This window comes from Mycteria americana, chromosome 13 (assembly GCF_035582795.1).
Source record: "Mycteria americana isolate JAX WOST 10 ecotype Jacksonville Zoo and Gardens chromosome 13, USCA_MyAme_1.0, whole genome shotgun sequence".
In the NCBI taxonomy this organism is placed as follows: domain Eukaryota; kingdom Metazoa; phylum Chordata; class Aves; order Ciconiiformes; family Ciconiidae; genus Mycteria; species Mycteria americana.
In genome coordinates, this window is record NC_134377.1 from 3,768,572 (window position 1) to 3,788,478 (window position 19,907).

Below are 19,907 nucleotides of genomic sequence, written 5' to 3' on the forward strand. Positions count from 1 at the left end.
ATGAGGATTAAAATGCTCAAGTGAGTCAGTGCCGGGGCTGGTGTCAATGCCCTGCTCCTCAGATTCCCGTTTTTCCCATCCAGGTGCTGGAAGGAGCTCCTGGCAGAGGGAGGCTTGGTGTGAGGTGTCTGAAGGTGCAAACACTGCCCCAAATGTGCTGCCGCTGGGAGACAGGAGAGTATTTTCCTTGGCACGTCAGTGCCTCCAGCCTGCAGATCTAGTGCCCTCTGTTCTCTCCCCAAAATTCAGATTTAAAAAAGAAAAGAAGGCAGCTGCATTTCAGCTTGCTGCTAAATGTCAGGGCACAGTCACAGAGAGAAACGTTCTCCAGAGCATCTAAGAAATGGGAGGGGAACGCGGAGAGGATTTGGGAGCTGAAGTTATCGAATGCAAGCGTAGGCATGTAAGAACCAGGGTCCCATCAGGAGTCAATGAGACGTGGCTCCCCAAGCCACGTGAGGGCTGTAGAAAGTCATGCCCAGCTGCATAAGGTTCCCCTGAGAGCTGGGTAAACTCATTGCATGTTCTCCTCTAGATGGTTTTCCATCAGCTGAAGCAGTTTGTTTGGGAACTGTTCAGAAGTGGATGGCAGGGCTGGGCACGGGGGAGTGCTAGCTTTGCCTCCTCTATCCCCATGCCAGGCTTGACATATGGGGAGAGGAGGAGCTGAGCCAGGCTGAGGCTGTGATCCCTGTAGCCAGGCTTAAAAGCACTTGCCGTTGTAAGTGCTTTGCTGTAACTCAGGGTAAGGGGAGCTGAATGTCCTCTTCAACTGCCTCGTTTTGCTCGTGGCTTCTACTCTTTCTCCTGAAGCGTCGAAACGGTCTCGATGTGACAGCACCTATGGAACGGGTTTCATCCTGGGCAGGGACATACGTCCCCTGTCTGGTCACCCCGATCCATCTCGACCATCAGGTTGTTGGATACTCTGAAAAACACATGGAGACAAGATCCTCAACCGGCAGAATTTGCTGCCGAGCTCCGTGCGGCTCTACCCATTTGCCAGACTTGCACGGTTTTTGCTTGCGACCCATGGGCAAAGCGGGGAGGGTCTGAGCAAGGCTGCCCGGCAGCCCCCTCCCAGGGCTCCCCTGCTCCCCCCGTGCTTTCCCGGCCCCCGCCGAACAGATGGTGCCGATTTTCGCAGGGGGAGCGGAGGAAACAAAGCCCAGAGCGATGGGAGCCTGCAGCCTGTCTCCCAAATGCAGCCCGGGGGATGACATCTGTGGGGACGGGCTGATGCATGTGGGTGTCTGTGGCGTGCCGAGCCCCGTGCTGAGCCCGCACTTACGCCCGCCCTATCTCACTTTTCTTTCTCCTTTGTTGTTTTTGCCTCCTTTCTAGGTAAAGAACGTCGCAGACCGTTTGCAGGGATGCCGGTGAAGCAAGCGGGCTGCCTCCCTCCCTCTGCCCAGCACAGGACCAGAGGCTGACTGGAAGCTGGCATGTTGCCCCCTCCAGCCCCTGCTCGGCCGCGCGATGCCCAGCCCTGCCTGCCCTGCCTGCCCTGCCTGCCCTGCCTGCCCTGCCCCTAGCCTTGCTTTCCACTGGTGACACACCCTGCTTTCCCCAGGACATTGCTTTGGGAGAGAGGCGGCAGCGAGTATGCTGCAGAAAGCCCGCCTGCAGCCAGAGCCCAGAGGAGTCTTGCAGTGAGGCCAGTTGCTTAAAAGCCCGAGTTGCCCCTTCCCCGCCCAGCGTGGATAAGCATCTCGGGCAGTGAATTTCTCTGCGCTCAGCGGGTGTCGAGGTCCTGATCTGCAGGCTCGAAGAGGGGGGCTGCCATGGAAGAGAATGTGTTCAGCGTGCAGCAGATACAGCCCAACGTCATCTCGGTGAGGCTCTTCAAGCGCAAGGTGGGCGGTCTCGGCTTCCTGGTGAAGGAGCGCGTCAGCAAGCCGCCCGTCATCATCTCAGACCTGATCCGGGGAGGGGCTGCGGAGCAGAGTGGCCTCATCCAGGCTGGGGACATCATTTTAGCCGTCAATGGCAGGCCCCTGGTGGACATGAGCTATGAGACCGCGCTGGAGATACTGAGAAGCATCGCCTCCGAGACCTACGTGGTCCTCATCCTGCGGGGCCCCGAGGGCTTCACCACTCACCTGGAGACCACTTTTGCAGGCGACGGGACACCGAAAACCATCCGTGTCACCAGACCCCTCTGCCCGACTCCGAAGGCGGTTGACTTGTCCAACCCAAGCCCGCACGGCAAAGAGCAGCCGCTGCCAGCAGCCGACCGCACCATGGGCTCCCTGTGGACGAGAGAGATCAGGCAGGAGGTGGAGCCGATGGTCCACGTTAACGGCGTCGTTACTAGCAGCAAAGGGCAGGACGCGGGGAAGGGGAAGGAGGGTGCTTGTGGTCACCCTTGCCTCAACGGTGGCGTGGAAGACGAACTGCTCAAAGAAATCGAGCCTGTCCTGGATCTCCTGAAGAGCAGCAGTAAGGACAGCGATGGAGATGCACCCTCCAAGGTAGAGACAAGAGATATAGAAGTCCAGGTGGACTGGTAGGTCCCTAAATACATTTTTTACATTGGGTGAAATGTGTTGGTTTTGGCTACCCAACGCAGCTGGTTTAGGTGTCGCTGGGCACCTCTCCAGAAACGGCTGCTGTCTGACACAGCAGGACGGAGATGGAGAGGAAAGGATGCCAAAAAAGGGGGAAGCGGTTGTTGAGGGGAAGATAAAAGGAATGAAAAATTGGGAGTAGATGGTGGAAGAAAGGGAGAACGATGTAAGCGTGGGAAATCGGGGAGACAGCAGGAGTAATGTCTCGTGGGAAGCTGCGCTACGGGATGTGGTGGATTGTGGGCTAGGCTAGGATTTGTTTCTGTTCTGTGTTCTCAAACTCATTTGTTTTAAGTTTCAAACAAAATCCCGTGCCTCAGTTTCCCCACCTGCCAAATCAGATTTATGGTCTTGTCTGTCCTTGCTATTCTGCTTTGGAGCTCTCCCCTCGAAATCTGCTATTGATTAACTGCCGGAGAGGGAGCAGGAAGGTCAGACCAGCAGAGTACAATGCTTCCCAGGAGAAATGAGTTTCAAAACCTTCTGTGTTTTTGGCAGTCAGGCTCTGGCTTTGGGGAGGGGAGAGGGGAGCCCCAGTCCGCCTCCAGCCAAGGGGACCTTTGTGCAAGGGCAGTGGGACCTGCCTTGAGTGCTCCTGTCTTCTGGGAAGGGGGGAAATATTTCCCATCAAGAGCCCAGAAAAGGCCGTCCCTTGTTGAAATGTAACAGCAGAGCTGCCTGTTCATCCCCTCTGCTCCTTCTAGATCAAGCTGATGATTTCAATATGCCTACGCATGTATAACAAGGGTGGGGACATACGGATGCTTGCCCCATGGCCTCTTGAGGAGCGTGAAGTCCCATCACGCGGGTGGAACTGCTCCATTTCTGGTATCTGCTTCTGCAAGGGGCCGTGCGTGTGGTGTTGCCCTCCTGATCTTCCCTGGTGTTTCCCTGAGATGTAGACCATCGCTCCGGAGCCGGAGCAGCTCCCTGTGGCCCTTCATGCTTTGCAAAACGTTGTCGGTAGCTATTTTTTTTTTGTTTGTTTTGTACCAGCTCTCTCGCCTCCTGGCCATTTATTAGCGATGATAGGTTGCCTTTTCCTGTTGCCTTTCCCCAAGTCCCCGAACGCATTTTAGCAGTGTCAAGTGCCGCAGCAGGTTGTGGCTGCCCTCAGTTATTGACTGGCTGTAGAAGCCAGGAGGCTTTTTTGGGACGGTTCGCTGAAGCTGGTGATCTCGGTTCAGTGACAGAGGGATTTGTAACTTCCAAGTTCCCTTGCTGCACCTGCTTCCTTAGGGAGGGGAAAAAAAAGGTATTTATTTTTTTTTTATCAGAAACAACGAGAGATGAAAGGCAGAGCTGTTGGCTGCGGAGGAGCGGGATCCCTGCAGTGGTTTCCCCGCCTGGCTGGGTGGCAGAGCCCAGGCTGAGCTCCTGATCGCTCCCATCACAAACCAACACCCACACTGTGTGTTTTCCGTCTTCTTTTTTTTTATTTTCGGTTGTTTTCATGCTGTCATTTCTGCTCTCTCCCAGATTGTGCATTTTTGCGCGGAGGACACAGTTACTCAAAGCCCATTAGGGTGGTCACACTGAGTCAGAGGGAAAAAAATCAGCTCAGCTCGGCGCCGGCGGCGGGTGGCAGATGTCTGGGGAAGAGCGGTGGGACAGGGCACGCTTGGGGACATCCTTCCCTGCCGTCCCCTCCCACCGTGCACACCCCCAGGTCTCGGCACACTGCTTTGTTGTTTGGCTGCTTTCAGAAACTGTTGGGTTTGGTCTCTGCTGTGCCATAGGAGGCAATTTAACCCCCTGAGCCTGGCACTCTCCCCGGAAGGCTGAGGGCCACCTGCCTGGACTGCGTGTCCTTTAGTCCAGCACCAACCCCTCCCTGGGGGAACCTGGTTTAAGCAACCAAAGAACTGAGACCTTGAAGGGGTTGTACTTTACAGGCCCAATGAAATGTGCAGGGGTGCTTAAAAATCCCTTCTGTCCCTCTGTTTTTGCTAAGGCTGCTGCGATGGAGCTGGGGGTCGTGATCTGGTGAAGCCCCCGGAGGGCACAATCCCAAGCATTAATACAAGGTACAGCGTCACCCTTCAAACCGTGTCCCCCGGTGTCCCCATCCTGTCCCACCAGCCGCAGGTTCTCTGAGGAAATTCTGCTCTGGCTGGGGGAAAGGATGAAAAACGTGATTTTTCTTTGGGGAGTCTCTTCTACTCATAAAGAGCTGAAACCGAAACACTTTGAATTCTCTTAAACTGAAGGACCTCAAACCAGCAAGAATATTAGTGAAGTGGGTACTTCACCAAAACTCCACTCACTTTATTTTTCAATATCCCTTAAAAAAAAAAAATCTATGTAATCTATGTACCTTGGGACTGAAAATCCACTTTTCAGTCAAAATTAGTCTTAAATCTCCTGCTTGATGAAAAGCTGCAGCCTCGCTCTTGCGATAGGACTCTGTATGAGTGAGAAGACCTGGGCTCGAGCGGAGAAGTGGGAAAGGAGATATACTGCAGGGAAAACTTGTCAAGAGCTGCTCTGGAGGCTAAAGGGCATTTCTCAGCCGTCTCGCCTCCCACTCCGGCGACGTGCTGGAGATGATTCATCTCTTCTGCTTGGTCTCAGACAGAGCTGGGGCATTGTGAAGGTCTTCTACAGTGAGAGTTTGCTCGGTCCGTAAGAGAAGTGCAGAAAGGTCAGGGAGCGATGGGGAGCGGATAACTGTAGAGACTGTGTTGGTCGATGCCAAAGAAATGCCCCCAAAAATAAGCAAGCTTGATCAGATTGATGCAGCTCTAATGCTGTAGGCTGTGACTTCTCCCGGCTTGGGGGGGAGCAAGCAAAGCTGGTGTTAGTCAAAACAGGACTAGAGCTCTAGCTAGACACCAGGAGGGTGCAAAACCTCGCTCAAGGTTGAGCTCGACACCTACAGCCTGGACCACTTGACCATCAATCCAGCTGGAGATGCTGGTCTCGGGACCAACCCTGTTCTGTCTCTGTCTTTGCTTGGTGCTGACCTTCACAGCCCGCAGCACTTTGTCAAAGCCGGTCCGGCTCGCAGAGCTGTGACAGCTTTCCCAGGGTGGAAAGGAATGGTACAAGTTTGAGGTTATTCACAAGGAGGCAAACACTTCTTGTTCAAGGTGGGCTTTGCCAAAAGCGATTCAAATTACACCTGATGCTTTGGGCTTCCAGCCCACGTCTCTAATGTTACTTGCAAGGAAAACTGGAAACTATTAAGTATGCATCGGGAAAAAATATCAGCTCATCTCCACCCCTTGCACCCACGGTCTGCGCTCCCTGGGGGGGTTGCTCCTGCAATGACCTGGCTTTTGCTCCCTGCTGATTTCCCGCTGCAGGGTGCCCTGGGTCCACGGTGCGTGCCCGTGGGATGGGCTGCGGCCACGGCTGAATGTCTGCTGCTTGGCTCAAGCCATCTGCGATGAAGTCGATCATAAAACAGAGCATGGAAGTGGGGTGCAAGGTATGATGAGAGCTGGCATTTCTGCCACGAGGCTCACCGTGGGCTAGAAAACAAAAATAGAGTTCGATTCAATCTCTGCCAGCTAACCTAGGTCTGTTTTTCCCTCTGAGCTCTAGGGAGATTGTCATGTCCCATCTTCCCTCCGTCTCCCCCCCCCCCCCCCCCCCGAGTTGCCAGTATTTATTTTTCTTCTCAGGTCTATTCCATAACATGAACAGCATGATGGAAACATGGCAGTTTCGGTCCAAAAAGCAGCATCAGCAGCCCTGAGAGGGAGCAGTGTGCTGAGAGCAGGAATTCTGTTTATGAAGGGTTTCAAGGTTTCAGGCTCCATCCTGCATTGGAACAAACCCCGTAATTTTGCAGTTCTCGAAGAGAAAATTCTCTTCCTCCCACCTCCTTCGCCGCCGCCAAAATCTCTTTGTGTTGCTCAAAACATTTCATTTGCATTTCTGATGTCTTCATTATTCTGTACTTGGACACGAAACTTTAAAACCTCTGAAATGAAAAGGTTCCCTGAAACGATCATGTTATTGCCATTCTGCAAAATGGTGAAGTAGGAAGCTTTGGCAGTGAATAACCCTCTCCTTCTCCCTCGGCGGATTCTTCTTCCTCGTCACTCTGACGACATCAGTCTAAGCCAGAGAGGCGTTCCGTGCCTGCAAACAGCATATTCCACCTGAATATACCCCCGTGGAGCCCTCTTGGACCAGTCTCCAAAGCACCCTTCACCCGCTCAGCCCCCTGTGCTGGTGCTGCTTCTTGCATCCCATGGGACAGCCGTTCTCCTTGTACGTGGTCCCAGCAGACAGACCTATGGCCAATGCGCGAGCCTGCGCTCTCCCAGCAGACCTGAACTGCGTTTGGCATCCAAATGAGATGCTGAGGCTCGAATCCTCCGGGTGCTGTTTGGGCACGGCGGGGAAGGGATGAGCGTGGCGGTTGCAGGGTGCATCTGATGCTGGCTGAATCTCGAGCAATGCTGGTGGGACTTTGGGATCGCTTGGATCCGTTCCCAAGACTTTATTTGTCAATGCCTACTCAACGGCATTTACCAACCTCATATTTCATAGGCCTCTCTCCGAAGCCGCTCTGTGCAGCTTGCTCGGCTTGTTAGTCCCTAATCCCAGCACTGGGCACAGCCCAGAGACGCTCTGACCTTCTGAGGGAGCAAGACCTTCTTCAAGCCATGCCGCATGCTTGCCGGTGAGGCTTTTGTCCTCTTCCTTCAGCGCCGTCCAAGCTCCTCTTTCTCATTGAGGAAGTGGCTTCTTGCTTTGATGGTTCTGCAATCACCTGCTCCGGGCACGCTGGCCCCGCTGCCTCTCCGGGGAGCGCATCCCATCTTTTGGAGTTATTCCTTCTGCTTCCCGCATTCCCACTTTCTTCCTGAGCTCCGCTCCATCCTCTGCACCCTGCAAATTCCAGACCCTGCCCGATCCCTTCTCGGGCCGCTCCCTCAAACACGTGCTGTTGTGCCAGACCTTGCCTTAACCCTCGAGGTGAGGAGTCTGCAGCCAGCACGTTTTCCAACGTTGCGGACTCTGAGCTGCCCCAGGAGCATGATAGCAAGGAAATATTAACTTCTGAGGGTGCAATGCCCTCTGGAGTTTTCCATGGGGCAAAAGAAAGGTGAGGCAAGAGCCGTTTACCCCCGCCTCCAGCACTGGAAGGAGGAGCAATGTGCAGCGGAGCCTTGCAGCCTTCCCCAAGGACACACCAGGAGAGGGGAAGAAAGTAAAAAGAAAGTACTTCTCTCCCGCAGCTCAGAGCAAGCGAGCTGTGCGCATGTGAGCTTCCTATGTAGGTCTCAAGTGCCAGCGTAGGGTTTTCAGCTGCCGGGACAAGGGCCTGGAAGGATTCCATCCCCTGCGGTCGCAGCACGGGGCACGGCTATCGGCATCACGTCCCGAGAGCCATCATCGGGAGCGTGGACATCCACGTCCCTGTCGGTTCATCCAAGCTGGCCCCTGGGGACTGCAGCAGCTAGTGGGACCTCTCTGCCTGGGAAATCAGAGAGATCCTTCTGCCAAGCAAATTCAAAGGAGTGAAGTGACAAACTTTCTTTTTGCTCTTTTTTTTTTTTTTTTCTTTCTTTTTGGAAAAGCTTTGGAGAAATTTCTCAAAGGGCTGTCTCAGCAACTTCCCTTCTGCTTCATCACTCTGAGCACTGCAACATCATCATATTAGTCAAAAGAAAACAGTGGTGCCTCTCATTTCTCCAAACAGCCAGATGCTCTTTCCGAGGTGAGGCAGCATCCCAGGCTCTGCCTGTGCACCAGCGGGGGAGGGCAGGATTCCTCCTTCTTTTTTTAAGTAACAAATTTTGCCTTCAGAACAAAAGATGACCTCAAGTGGGGTCCCTTCCCCAAAACCTGCTCTGGATCCGAAAGATTTTGTTAATGCTGAAATAGTATTTAATGGGTCTGGCAGTGGGACCCTGGATCTCCGGATCCTCTGGCCTTTGGGGGAGTTCAGCTAAACAAGCACCTCCACGGACAGATCTTCAGCATTGCTTCCAGTTCTTCAAAGACACTAAAGTGATGGTTTTAAAAACCCTGTTCGACACCCCAAAGAGCCCAGGTTGGGTCTGACGGTGAGCCAGGAGGATTGCTCCGCAGGCTGCCAGCAGCCGAGGGCAAGCCCCCCGTTCCCCTGCGTAGCCGTAGGCAGGGCTGCTCCCACGGCAGCTCCCTGGAGGTGTCCAACCTGGCTGCCTTGAAACACCCCTGGGGGGAACTGTGCCCTCCCCATCGCCCACCGGGACCCCGTGAGAATGGCCCTTCGGGCTCTCCCCTCAATACAGTGCTTTTGGAAACATCATCTGGAGGCTGAGCTCGGGCACGGTGTTTTGGCCATCCTGCCAGTCTCCTTGAGCGTGTGAGTGGCATCCCCATACGAATGTGGCAGGTCACCCCGCGTCCCTGCTGGTGGCTGGGGAAGCCAAGTCAAGAGAGGAAAATAACTGACCCCAAAGACCCTGTTCCTGTCAGCTCGCAAACAAGGCAGTTAGAAGAAACGGGCAGGAAATATTTGTAAAATGAAGCAATTGATTTTTTATTTTTTTTTTTCCCCATCTGGGGTGAGGCTGTGGCTGCTCTGAATGGGCTTTTCTCTCCCTGTCTCTCTCCAAAAGACAGAGCCGGATACTTCTGGGCAGCCTCATCCGGGAGAGGTCTGCACTAGCTCAGCGCAGAGGCACGCACCCGCAGCCCTGCGAGGGACGGACCTCCTCACCCGACCCCAAGCAAACTGCAGCACAACACCGGCATGGAGGCGAGAGATACAGCCCTGAGTTTAGGCTAATGGCTTTGTTGCAGCCACGCTTGACCGTGCTTTTATAGCAGAGACTAAGGGTGAGGGCAGCACCTCGCTGCCGTGTTCGCGCAGCCGTAAGTCCGTCAAGAATAGCAATACGCAACCCGTTTCCCCCCAGTTGCAAACATGCAATGGGATGTGTGGAGCATTTGCTCCTAAGCATCCAACTCTTAACGCCCACGTGGACTTCACTGTTCCTCAGGACGGTGCATCGCGCTGTCGGGTGATGCTTGAGGCCAGTGAATGGGAGAAGCACCCCGCTCCAGCAACACTTGTAATACACAAAGTAGCTACAGCGATGACTTAATTCAAGCATCTGGTCTTTTTCCGTGCCGTTGGCACAGGTACCAGCATTTATGGCTTTGCTGGTGTGCAGACAATGAGATTACATGTGCAGCCTCCCAGCCGAGACCTCCGGCTGCTGCCGCCGACTGATGGATTCCTCTCCGAGGTTCCCTCGTGCCGGCAGACGCCCATTTAGAAGGGCTTGCAAACACCTTCCTGGAAACAGCAGATTGTGCCAGGCGCCTGCAGGCGTGTGTTCAGTGTCATTTTGGAGGCGCCTGTGGGATATCTGGCACGCTGGGGTCTGTCTGCCCAAGCCTCTCCTGTCTGCATAGAGGCAAACTCTGCGCCCCTGGAGAGGCACCGTGGTCCCCCAGGAGGCAGGTTCCTTCTGCGACGTCCCAGGCATCAGTAAAGCCAAGGGATTTCTTCCATCGCCTTATGGATTTAGTGCTTGTGTCTTGATTTTGGGCCAGTTATGGCGAGCAGCACGTTGGGGCTCATCAGCTACGAGAGGTGGCTCGCGTACGCCCATCGTTTCGTGTGCTCAGGGGCTCTGTGCTGACCCGGCTCCGCTCTCCCTGATGTGATGGGGCTCAGGGCAGGAGGGCAGGGATGTGCAGCCGTGGAAACGAGTATGCTCCGAGAGGTTATCAAACCGGGGAATTAAATAACCGGTTATTAAACCGGGGGAAGAGCCAGATTTGCTGAATTTTCATCGTGCTAATTCTGTCTTGCTGCTGGGAATTCTCGAGATGGAGGTAGGCTGGACGTGTCAAGAGACCCTGAGCTTCCCCTTTGGATGGGCTGGTAGAGGGCAGAGTGGGTACTGTATGGTTCGTGGTTGTCCCCAGCCCTGGGACCCGTGTGGCTGCCGAGCGCTCCCGGCAGCACCGCCACCGTGTAGCAGAGAGCCGGGACCTGTTGTCTTTGGCTGCGGCTGTGCGGTGCGGCGGGTGGGGTTTCTTGTGTTTTATCTGATTGAAACCCTTTCACGCACTCGTAGGAGCCAAGCCACAAAAGAACAGCTTTCTTTTCCTGGGGGGGCATAGAAAACCCAGTAAATCTGCCCCTATGGCACCTGCACCTCCTCGCCTGCACCAAGCTGGCCGCTTTCACCCTAAGGCAGCCAATGTTTGGAAGGTGTCCAGGAGCCTAGTGTAATATTTTGGCAGCTGAACATCGCTCTGTGAAGGCAGAAAAATTACAGAAAACTTAGAGCACAGGGAGATCATCTTTAAGTGAAGTATTTTACTTGAGCTGTACCTAAAGATATGAGCTGGGGGGCAAGGAGGGTTGTGAAACTGAATTTATTTGTACGTACGTGTCTTCCTGAGATGGTGTCAAGAGCACCGTGTTGGTGTGACTTATGTCCTGAGTGCGAGTGTCCTACTTTGGTCGGTGCCCAAAGCCCGCCGTCATTAATGGGAAGGCTCATTACTGACTTTAGTGGGCATCTGGAAGACTTTTAAGAACTGACAGCAGGAGCAAAACAATTGCCAGAGCACACTACCTCGATGGTCTGTCGAGCAAGGGCGAAGGCAGCGTGGCTGCGAGCCGCAGAGCTGTGCCTGTCCCGGCCCATGGCCCCGTGCGGACCAACCCCGGGAGCTCCTTCCCACGCGTGGCCTCACCAGGGCGGTCGGTGCCTTGGGTGCGGATGCCACAGCCGCCGTCTCTGAATGTCACGTCTCTAAACCCCATTTGTTTTTCTCCTTTGTGAGGGCTCATATGGCAGTGGTTTTCCGTCACCTGCTTGGATGGCATTTAGCAGCCTCACCGACATCCCGCGGTACGTTCCCCAGGCAAAACGTGCGCGGTAGACTCTGTGCGCCGTGAGTTACCCAAGTCTCACTGCGCAGGCCAGGGCAGACAGCTCTGGGGACGTCCTCAGTCCCCCAGCCTTACCAACATCCCCAGCCCCGTGGAGGCGATCCATCAGTTTGCTTGAGTAAAATTGCTTGCACTTGCCGGCATTTGCAGCATTTGTAAAGGTCAGGAAGAGGAGAGAGAGCTGTCTCTCCCTCCCGGGAGCCACCTATTTTTCTTGGGGTTTTTTCCTCTCTTCCACTCATAAACACCAAGCTGCTCTGCAAAGCCGGGTGGTTTTGCTATGAGGTTTTGCTATGAGGTTTGGCAGCTGGAATTGCGTGCAGCTCTCCTTCCCCCAGCTCTGTGCTTGCTTTCGCAGGGCTCCAGCTTGGGTTTTGGGGTGCAGGGGGTCTGGCTTCTAACCCTGCTAGAGCCAGTGTTGGGGCAGAGGTTTCCTGTTGTTTTGCAGGCACTGCGCTTGCCTACGTGGTGAAATTTCTGTTGTGTTTGGGTTGCCCTCACCGCGGTGATTCATTGCCTTGGCCAAGGCAGAGCATTTCCTCCCCTTCTGCAGGACAAGGCGCGAGTTTTTCTTCCTGCGGGAAGCAGCTGGGGCAGGTCCTGAACCCATCATTCCGGGACCTGGCCTTGTGGTCCCAGCACCCAGCCGCCCTCCCGCCCGCTGACCCCAATGGTTTTTAACCCTTCAGTTTCAGGGAAGGGGAAAACAAGCCGCAGAAAGCCTTACCAGCTCGGATGGAGAACAACCACGTCTTCGGTGACCTGTGGGGGAAGAGCAACGTGCCCGTGGTGCTGAACAACCCCTACTCTGAAGCAGAGCAGGTAAGAGCCCATGGCTTGTGCTGCTTTGGGTGGGAAGGGGGTTTGGGAGTACGTGACCCATCCTGGTGGACTCTCACACCACAGAGAACCTGCAAGGACTACATGCACTACCCTGAAGACCTCTGATCCCAAGAGCTGGAGCTGATGGGGCGTAGAGCCCATTTGGTCCAGAAGCCGAATTCCCCGTGGTTCGGACAGGGCACAGGTCACTGGAGAACGATGCTCTTCATCCAAGGGGCCAGAGTGGGGTGGGAACGCAGCCAGGGACCAGGGCCCTGAAACCTCCCTTGGGACTCTTGTCCCTTTTTGTGGCAAAAGCTGAGTTGCATCGTTAAAGTCATTTTGATTCATATGACGGTAATTCAATAGAGCACTTCAGATAATATGTTGTACGGTGCCTTTTCATCTCCTCACACTTCACGGACATAAATTCTCAGGCTTCCTTGCCAAAAGTGGATTAACTCCATGTTTGTAGCAAAGCCAGAGACGTAAGGCAGATCATGCCAGGTCAGAAAGATCACCTCGGGGAAAACATGACGTGCATGAGCACTGCCAAGCCTGTTCAGGCAAGCATGTCTCCCTGATGGGATTAACCAGCAGCAGGGCAGGACACAGGGGACCAGTCTGGGGACGATTTGGTCTCCTTGCCCCACCATTCTCAGGGTGACACAGTAAGAACTGTTTTCCAAGGGAAGGGACAAAAGTGATTTAGCGGTCATATGAAGACTTCCGAGAAAATCAGTATTTCCTCAGCTCAGGAATGTCCTCAGCAGATACCTCTGCCTGATGCCCCTTCCCAGCTCCAATGAGCTGCAATGCAATGCTCCTTGCTGATGTGCCACATGCAGACCACCACAGGGTGGGTGCCACTCATGGTGTGGTTGACACCCAGATGTTGAGCCTGACCTCGATACCCAGCAGTGTCCAGCAGCAGCTCCCAGGCCATGGCTCTGCCAGTGGACGTTTCCCCATTTCACGGGCATTTTGCAAGATGCAAAGCCAGAAGCAGGGGCTGAGGTCACATGAGATGACACGGTCCCTCCATGCCCACGGAGGTGACGTGGTCTTGGCTGCAGCGGTTTAACTCTGCCCACGCCCTCGTTCCCCCTGTGCCAGCAGCACCGCTGTTTCTCCTGGGACTCCTGAGCAGAACGATGTTCACGTGCGCTTTTGCAGCACGCACAGTGCGGGAGGCTCGCGGGACATGCGAGACCCGCTGTGCGGGTGCTGATGCACGTGCAGGACGGCTGACATACTCCTGACCGCGCCAGACGTGCTGCGAGGTTTTAGCCAACCTGGTTGGGTACTTAGATGCAGTTGGGAGCGATTTCCATCCTCCCCTCGCCTGGCTGCAGCTCGGGATCGCAGCCAGCTCTCCCGGCAGCACAGACAACCTTATGGTGGGTATCATCCTACATCAGCACACACAAACGGGTGCATCCAAGAGCCGCAACACGCTTTGTTCAGCCGCTGGAGAGACGTGCCTGGGCAGCCCCACGTCCCACCATGCAGTTAATGCACTGTGGCAGGTATCACGAGCCTGTCTCGCCCAAGGACAAGTCACTGCTCTGGTCCCTTTGCCCCAGCTCTGGAAAGACAATTTCTGCCTCCTTTGCTAAGCTCCTTGCATGTGTGTCTGTTACTATAAGCACTTTATAACCTTCTGTGTTCAGAGCTTAATTTCTCTCCGTGTTAGGGCTGCCAAAACTCCCAGTCTTAAGCTGCTATTAAACTCTTTAATATTTTTTTTCACTAGATGTGCAGCTTTCTTTTCATCCTTTTTATCCCCAAATCGGTATGCCTGCTCTTCTGGAGGCAGTTTGGTTTTTCCCCCACGCTCCCTGCAGCCGTTCCCCCGGGCTGCACGCGGTCAAGGCAACTGAACTTCTTGCAAGCTGCAATAAATACCGTTAACACAGGGGCAAGTCAAGCCAAGTGTGAGCTTTTTATACACATTGCTCTTTACAGCAGGATTTGGTGGATTCACTTGCCGGGTGGGGAATGCTCACTGAGGCTCATAATAAGGTGCTGAAAGACCCGTTGGGCATCGATCCCTATCCTTTTTTTTTTTTTTTTTTTTTTGCAAAATCACGCAGTGTGTTTTGCTTGTTTCCCAGGAGCCCAATCCCCCCGGCCCTAAACCTGACCGACGGAAAGATACTGTGACCGCACCAGCCCAGGTCCTGCGTGAGTTGTATTTCAGTCCGTACAGATTGATTTGTTAGGAGCTCCAGGGTAACCGCGGGGGTGTGTGTGTCCATGCAGCCAGCAGGCGAGGGGAGTCATATCAGCTCCACGCTTGTAAGGATGATTTACAGCTTTATAAAAGCGAAAAACACGCTTTCAGCTAGCAGGGTTAATGCAGTCTGGAAGGAAATGTCAGCATGCCAATATATCTATGACCTGGGCTAATGCTGCGGACCTTGTCCTCCCATACTCGGCGCATTTCAGCAGGGCAATATATGCCACCGTCGCAGGGACTCCTGAAGCCCAGGTAGGACGCGGGAGGAAGGCTGAGGGCCTGTAAAGCCCACTCGGGTCTGCAAAAAGGGAGATGCTTCCTGCTGTTCTGGCCCCAAGAAGGGTCCGGGGCTGGGTGCATTTCTCCCCTGTGTCTGTAAGAGCTGCAGACAGCTCGCAAGCTGCACGCTGACGATAAGTGCCAGCACGCTCCCTTGTAAAGATGTTTGCATAATGCATGCGCGCCCCGACTGCTACGTTAGTCTCTCCGTTTGTCCCACTCTTGAGTCACTAATATCACAGCTGCCTAATTAAAACATGAAAGGATCTCACACAACCTCCCTGACAGAACCAGGGGTAATATTTGGTTTCAGCTTTGCGATGCAGGGAAGGCATACGCATACACACACACGCACACACACAGAGCTCTTTCCCAGTCTCTTCTGGGTGTTGCTCTCTCCACAGCTGCTCTGCGATGTGGTTGCCAGACCTGGCACCTCTGCTTCTCGTAGGTGGTGTTGCCTCGGCTGCTCCAGCCTGGCTGCCATCCCAGGGATTCAGCATGCCTCTGCACCGTGGCCCTCCCTCAGCAAAGATTCAAACTTTGCCAGTTGCCACAGGGAAAAGCCAAAAAGGAAAGGGAGCAGCTTTGAGAGAGGTTTCAGGGAGAACATCTGTAGGCAGATGTTAAGCAGCCCATGTCCACCAGCTTGGACCACGAGCTTGCTCGCTCCAAGGATGTGACCATTGCTACACCTGCATTCATAACACGCTCTTGGGCCATACCCGCTCTAGCAAGACGTTGTTTAGCAGCACACCTCCTGAGCTGCACTGAAGCCCTGTCAGCAAATCAAAACTAACTCAGAATAAAAAAGCGGTGCTGGATACAACCAACGCTTTCTGCTTGGTCCTTCTAATTTCTCTCTGGCAGGTGGAGGTACAGGGGAGGATCGGTTTTGTTTGCATTTCTGAGCAGCAGTTTTCAGCTATGTCTTACCAATCTCATAGAGCTGCTCTGAGCAATCACGCTCAGAAGGAAGGTGGCAGATTATCCCCTTTGGTCCTAAGGGTGGCCCAGGTTGGTTCAGAGAGCACAGGATGCTGTTAGTGGCTCAGGAACGGTTTAACTCTCTTGAAAGGGTAAAACAAGCAGAAAAAAAATGATGAGGAACTGCCACTGCCATAATTCAGGTCAGATTCCCCAAAACTGAAAAAAATGAACTTAAAAATAGTGCTTTTCCAGGACTATATTTAGGAGGGTCTTTTTATTTACTACTGGTTTTGAGCTCTATATGAAGTCTTATATTTGTTTTCTGCAGCATGGGAAGGGGAAGCTGAGATCCACTGTGTGGTCATCTGGCTTCAGGGGCTAGGACTTCAAAACGCGCCTTGGGAAGGTCACAGGATTTGTGACATGAGGAATGTCACAGAGAGCCGTGACAGCATAGCCTGAGGGTGTGCAGAGAGCGGCTTTTGGAAACTGCGAGGACCAAAGAGGGTCCTACCGAGGGGTCAGGCTGTAAAGCTCTCCCTTCCCCTCCATCCTTTGTCTCTTGCTCCCAGCATATGCTTTCAGTCCACGGTATTACACTGTGAACCTCAGGTCGCTTGATAGCAAAATCCCTATTTTCCAGGAAAAAAAGTGTGGAGCATATGGTAAAAAAACAAGGATTGGGTAAAAAATATGGCCACCATTGCCACCAGGGCAATGCAGTGGTGGCTGCTCAGCCCAGGTATCAGCCTTGCAATCAATCAGGCGTCGATCTCTCTCTGCTTCAGAAAAGCAGAGCAATGCTCTGTTTGGCAACGTAAGAACAAGTTACATCTGGAGCCTCGTCTGCTTTGGCCATCCTTGTGGCCCCGGTTGCTCTCCCTCCTGGGTTTGCTCATCAGCAAAAGTGCTTGTTCTGAAACAAGAGCTTCTTCCACCGTGTGTTGGCTCTTCTTCTGTTGGTTCTTCAGGCTGTAATGCTGGATTTATACTATTGCTGCTAGTCCATGAGCTGCAACTGTGACATGAGCCCAGAACCACCAAAAAGGAGGGTGAGACTCTGCACAGCTCTGCTGAAGGCAGTGCCATCTTTAAAAAGCCTTGCAGCTGGATTAGAAAGGGACACGGGCTACAGGAGTCATTCAGGAAGCCTACATCAAAACTCGGTCCGAGCCCAGATCGACTTTGCAGAGAGGCAAGGCTTTAAGCGGTGCCAAATATAAGCAGGTTTTGACAGGACGCTCTGGTGTGGGATCAGGTCTCCCGTTGAAACCTGCAGCAACAGCGTTGCAGGTGCAGTGACTGAATTACACCCTACTATAAGACCTGATTCCTAGAAGAAACGTCTCTGCTTTCCAGGGCCACTGCGGATCTCACTGTCCTATGATATGCTGGCAGGCACCGATTGCTCTTTAAGTTTTTAAGTGCTTGGGGCCAATAAGAGTCACAGTAGAAATACTAGATATTATCTGTGAAAACATGTGCAAAGACAAGCACTTGCAGCCAGCTTTTCTCGTTACAAGCTCTCTGCTGGCTGAGGCTCTTCCGTACGCTGGTGTATAACTCGAGATGTGCTGGATGAGCACACCCCGACGCAGAGTATCAGGGAGGGCTGGAGATTCAGAGCTGAGACTGAAGGAATCCAACTATGCATAATTCAGCAGCCCTCCCACTTGCATAATTTATCCATCCTTATTCCTACGATCTTCCAGCACTGATATCAAAGGAGATATGCCTTTGGCTTGCTCAGAGCAATGATCGGCTGTTAGCTCTATCTCACGGTGCTCGTATTAGTGAGGCAGAGCTTGGCACGCGTAAAACCTGAGCAGGTGATGTTCCTTAAAAAGAAACGTCTAATATATTTTAGAGAGGTAAGTCTTCCACTGGGAAACTTGAACACAACGTTCTCCGAAGTCACTTCTGTCTCTGTTTTTTAACTCCTCTTCTACAGGTTTGGCTGTTCTGTAAACAGAGATGACTTCTCAGTTGCATTGAGAGTTGGTTGCTCCATTGTAGGATCCCAAATGCTGCCAATATTTGGATCGTATACCTTGACTTGCTATATTATCACTCGGATTTAAGCACAGGCATCCGCTAATACAAGATGCTGCTTGTTGCTGTGGTCTTTTTCCCGTGTCTCATCGATGAATACTAACCTTGTGCCTGGTCTTCACTGTTGTCCAGCCACCGCCATCCGGCCGGCAGTCCCCAACTAAGAACACAGTGAATGGGAGCCCTTCCAAATGCCCGCGGTTTGTCAAAATCAAGAACTGGGAGACAGGCTCCGTGCTTCACGACACTCTGCACCTCAAGACGGCGATGGTAAGTAGAGTTGATAGGACTGGCCACAAGTTGTCTGAGCATAATTGAGTGGATCACAGTGTTTCCAAGATGGCTTCACCTGGAAATGCAGAACTGGATGAATTCAGGCCAGTCTTCTTGTTTCCAGTGGTGTCTGAATTTCAAACCTCTGGTGCAATAAGCTGGGTGAGAGGGAAGCCCATCTGGGATAAATCAGGAAAAGCATATGACTTTATGCCAAGCTGGGGCAAGAATCTAGTGAGCCCCAATTGTCCGTATCGGGTGGGACAACAGATGACCGCACATGCTCGAGCTGTCTTACACAGCGTTACAGATAGGTGTGAAAACAAATAAGCTGGAAATGTCCCTGTTTGTCAAAGATGCCACCAACTTCTGCGTAGCTCATTGTTGACTTCCCCCAGCCCAGCTCATGTAACCAAAAGCGCAGCAGTAACCCAAGATACGCTTGTCTCCTTCTGTCTCATCAGGCCACCGCGTGCACCGAGCAGATCTGCATGGGCTCAGTAATGACCCCTAGCCAGCACGTCCGCAAGTCAGAAGATACCAGGACAAAAGAGGAGGTGCTCCTCTTGGCTAAGGACTTCATTGACCAGTACTACTCCTCCATAAAGAGGTAAGTGTTGGCCAGAGAAGGTCGCAGGCCCTGGCTGCTGCTTATGCCAAGATGTCACACGTGATCTGATCTTTCACATTTGCGAGTCAAAGCAGGGTGAGACTGTGGTGCTCCACGTTCAGCTGCTTCTTCAGGGGAGTTTCATTCCTAGCATTTGTTGTGTGCCTCTGTGCAAATTACTGACCTCTCCCATTTGCACTTGGGTCATCTGTTATCTGAAAGCGCACGCGCGTGTGTGTGTATACGTACGCACATGTGCTTAAGAAAGAACGAACTCGTGCCCAGGTGGAGAGCAGCAGGGTTCCCTGCCCTCCACCCGGGCTGGTGACTGCCGTCTCCTCCGTTGCCCACACGTGCAGATCTGGCTCCAAGGCCCACATGGAAAGGCTGGAGGAAGTGACCAAGGAGATTGAAGCCACTGATACCTACCAGCTGCGGGACACAGAGCTGATCTATGGAGCCAAGCACGCCTGGAGAAATGCAGCCCGCTGTGTGGGCAGGATTCAGTGGTCCAAGCTGCAGGTGAGCACCAGCACAGCTGGAGACAGCTGGCAGGTTGCCTGCCAAAGGATGCACTGGAGTTTTGGAGAGGCAAAACTTGCTCTTCAAATACCCGGGGAAGCACGGCACAGGTACAGCTGGGGGTGTTCAGCACACAGCAGCCATGCTCTCCTTCACAGCTTTGGGGACGCGCAGGCTGGGAAGTCAGCAGGAGCTGGAAAAGCATCTGTGGGGTAGGTGTAGCCAAGGTGTCTGTGTCTGAAACGGGGCCAAGTGGAAGGTGGTGCTCTAGAGAAGATTTTCCCAAATCAGATACTGCTCCAATATCTTGCATGCTGCTTCCAAAACTATTGCTCTGCCTGCAGAGAGGCAGCAGGACACACTCATCCTTGGTACAGGAGAAGCTTTGGCTCAGTGCCCTTTTGACTAGCTGGAAGCGTAGGGCAGGATCTGAATTAGTGATCTCTAGTGGAATCCCTTGGTACGGAGATGAGGTCTCTCTCTGTAAGCTGGAGCACAGCTCAAGTGCTGCTGAGCAATTCTTGTGGCTGCCTCACAGAGGGTATAGGCACTGCCTGGGAACAGGAGGCTGGGCCTCCTTTGCTCCCAGCTCAGCCTTCACCTCTTCTCTTCCACTGTTTCTTTTGGCGTATCTGAATCTCGGAAGGAGCTGTTTCTGCAAGAAGTTGTCTTCAAGCCTCCTGTGACCCTCTTTCCTGGTTTCCCCATCCTTTTGTAGATGCCCCATCCCTGGAAACA

General features: G+C 53.3%; 1 protein-coding gene across 2 annotated transcripts in view; it reads left to right on the top strand.

Annotated features, from left to right (window-relative positions):
- Window positions 1-1,694: 1,694 nt before the first annotated feature.
- Window positions 1,695-19,907, top strand: part of NOS1 (nitric oxide synthase 1) — a 39,037-nt gene continuing 20,824 nt past the window's right edge. The window contains exons 1-5 of one of the 2 annotated variants that reach the window (XM_075515873.1): window positions 1,695-2,509; window positions 12,129-12,261; window positions 17,897-18,034; window positions 18,502-18,647; window positions 19,007-19,169. In XM_075515873.1, coding sequence (XP_075371988.1) covers window positions 1,785-2,509; window positions 12,129-12,261; window positions 17,897-18,034; window positions 18,502-18,647; window positions 19,007-19,169 — 1,305 coding nt within the window. In that variant the 5' untranslated portion in view covers window positions 1,695-1,784. The remainder of the gene's footprint in view (window positions 2,510-12,128; window positions 12,262-17,896; window positions 18,035-18,501; window positions 18,648-19,006; window positions 19,170-19,907) is intronic. The other variant, XM_075515874.1, reaches the window with a different exon arrangement.